Source organism: Chrysochloris asiatica, unplaced genomic scaffold (assembly GCF_000296735.1).
Source record: "Chrysochloris asiatica unplaced genomic scaffold, ChrAsi1.0 scaffold00055, whole genome shotgun sequence".
In the NCBI taxonomy this organism is placed as follows: domain Eukaryota; kingdom Metazoa; phylum Chordata; class Mammalia; order Afrosoricida; family Chrysochloridae; genus Chrysochloris; species Chrysochloris asiatica.
In genome coordinates this window covers 7,969,871-7,972,343 of record NW_006408573.1, presented here as the reverse complement: position 1 = coordinate 7,972,343, position 2,473 = coordinate 7,969,871, and the positions used below count along the sequence as shown (strand labels likewise).

Sequence of the window (2,473 nt, the reverse complement as noted above, 5' to 3'; positions counted from 1 at the left end):
TATTTCCTTTTTTGTCTGCTTGTCCCACTCCACAATCCCTGTTGAGGACTTTTTTCTAGTTGTAAACAGTTCAGGGCTGGATGTGGCCGTTTGGTTTTAATTGGACACTGTCTCTTTAAATTTCAAGAAGATCTGTGGGCATGAGTAGTGGCACCCTCCGAGGGTGGGGCTAGGGTGCCCACTAGCTCAGGCACCCCTATAGTCACCAGAATGGAGGTGCACAGACAGCAAGGGACCAATGAATAGATACCAAAAGAAAAGAATGCCCACACCTTTGTCTCAGCGGTTCTGCCAGGTGTCTGTGGCCGCTCCGATCCTTCCCCCGCTTGGTCTCACCCAAGATGGCAGCTCCTGGGGCAGATGAGTGTCTCGGATTAGAAAGCAATAGATTTCTTGCTTCTGCCACAAATTCCCCCAACTGTGAGCCTTCCAACCTTCTAAGTATTCCTTTATATGTGGTTCAAAGTTCTGGGACCAGCCCCTGAGCCTGCTTGGCCGGGTATTCTGTGTTGTTGTTGGTGGAGCTCCTTACTGCACTTCCACCCGATCCGCCGTCTTCCTAAGAACCGAAAAAAGACTTAAGCTAAGAACATCTCTGTGCTCTACAGGTCCTGGGGATAGTAGTGGGCGTTCTCCTGCAGGATCATGATGTTCGACAGAGTGAATTTCAGCAGCTTCCTTACCATCGCATTTTTATTATGCTGCTCTTGGAACTCAATGCACCTGAGCATGTTTTGGAAACCATCAATTTTCAGACACTTACAGCTTTTTGGTAAGTCTTGTTGGTTTTGTTAGAGTTCCTATTAAGTATTTTGCTTGTTTCATGTGGTAAAATTTGAGAATTGGGACTCTTACGGATTTAAGGGATGTTGATTTGTAAGACAACTTTCATGTTGTCTACTGTGTTACATGTATTCAAATTACACTATATTTAAGTTTGACTTTGCTTCTGACTACTGTTTTTCTTCTTTCAGCAATACATTCCACATCCTGAGGCCTACCAAAGCTCCAGGCTTTGTGTATGCTTGGCTTGAACTGATCTCCCACCGGATATTTATTGCAAGAATGCTAGCACATACACCACAGCAGAAGGTGTGGCTCCAGTTGCTCTCCTCTGATGAGCTCTGTAACTAGCTGGGACTGAGGAGCATTGCCTACAGACTCTCCTAGCCATTTAGTGCCGATTGTTGTTCCTTAAAGATTGAGTTGAGAACTCTTTTACTGTTAAGTGAGGTGATGGTAAAAAGCTTAAACAAGTACAGGTAGTCCCCAGCTTATTTAAGTTATGATGAATCATACTTAATGACCGTTTGTGGTATCGTTAGTAATATATTACAAGATATAATTGGCAGATATCAATCATTCTCAGATGTTCCGTTTTATGACTTATTGTTCAAAACACTGCTGGATTTATAAAGATACTGATAATAGGCAATGATAATGAAAACTTTTTTTTTTTAAACAAAATGGTGTTCAACTTGTGTCAGACTTGACAGTGTAATTGTTGCAACACAACCCCATTGTAAGTAGGGTACTGCCTGTACTTGACTGCGTTTCCTGCCAGCCGTTTTTCAGTGATTAGAGTTTTGCTTCTCCACATCTGCTGTAGGCTAACTGTAGATCACTGAAGGGTTTTTGTTCGAGACAAAAAAGTACAAACATCTGGATATTTCCTTGGACATCTGAGTAAATATCTGGGTAGTGAGGCCCTGGATTCTACCACATTATCTACAGGGGAATTCTAATGCTCAAGGCTCGAATACAATAGGTTGACAACCCCTGGACTATTTAATTTGAATAAATTAAGAGTCAAGTGCTATTAAATAGTTCTTTGTCTTTGTGGGACTATAACCCAGCTAATAATTATTGAGTAGAAAGCAGAACATTAAACTAGCTTTTCCCAGTTCAGGCATGGCCAGTGAAGCAGAACAGACTCGAACTGATAAACTGGCCGCTAAAATCATCCCTTACGGACCAGGGCCACGTGGGCATTTCACAGCTACCAAGTCTTCTGACAGCAGGGCCAGAAGCTTTGGGGTCCAGGTCAAAGACGGTGCCATGCCTCTGTGAATGTGGGGTGTTCCCCACCCTGGCAACGATTCAGTCCTTGGATCAGGCTCCAAAAGGACTCACTAAGTCGTTCCTAAGTCTTTGCCCATAATTTTTGTATTCTGCTTCATCCAAATTTATTTTAAAAATTGGGTATTTCCCAGTTTGGTTTTGAATAGTGGAGAACACAGTGAATAAAAATAGCAAGAATGAATGTGATTGGAGGAAAGTGAGCTTGCCAAGTTAGGCTAAAAATTGTTGTTGTTGTTGTTGTTGTTAGGTGCCATCGAGTCGGTACCGTCTTACAGTGACTCTATGTAAAACAGAACGAAACACTGCCTGTTCGTGGGCCAACCTCACAATTGTTGACATGCTTGACACCATTGATGCTGCCACTTTGTCAGTCCATCTCACTGGGGGTCTT

General features: G+C 42.9%; 1 protein-coding gene across 1 annotated transcript in view; it reads left to right on the top strand.

Annotated features, from left to right (window-relative positions):
• Nucleotides 1-2,473, top strand: part of CNOT1 (CCR4-NOT transcription complex, subunit 1) — a 135,791-nt gene that overhangs the window by 113,060 nt on the left and 20,258 nt on the right. Inside the window, exons 41-42 of the mRNA XM_006863578.1 lie at nucleotides 609-772; nucleotides 975-1,092. Coding sequence (XP_006863640.1) covers nucleotides 609-772; nucleotides 975-1,092 — 282 coding nt within the window. The remainder of the gene's footprint in view (nucleotides 1-608; nucleotides 773-974; nucleotides 1,093-2,473) is intronic.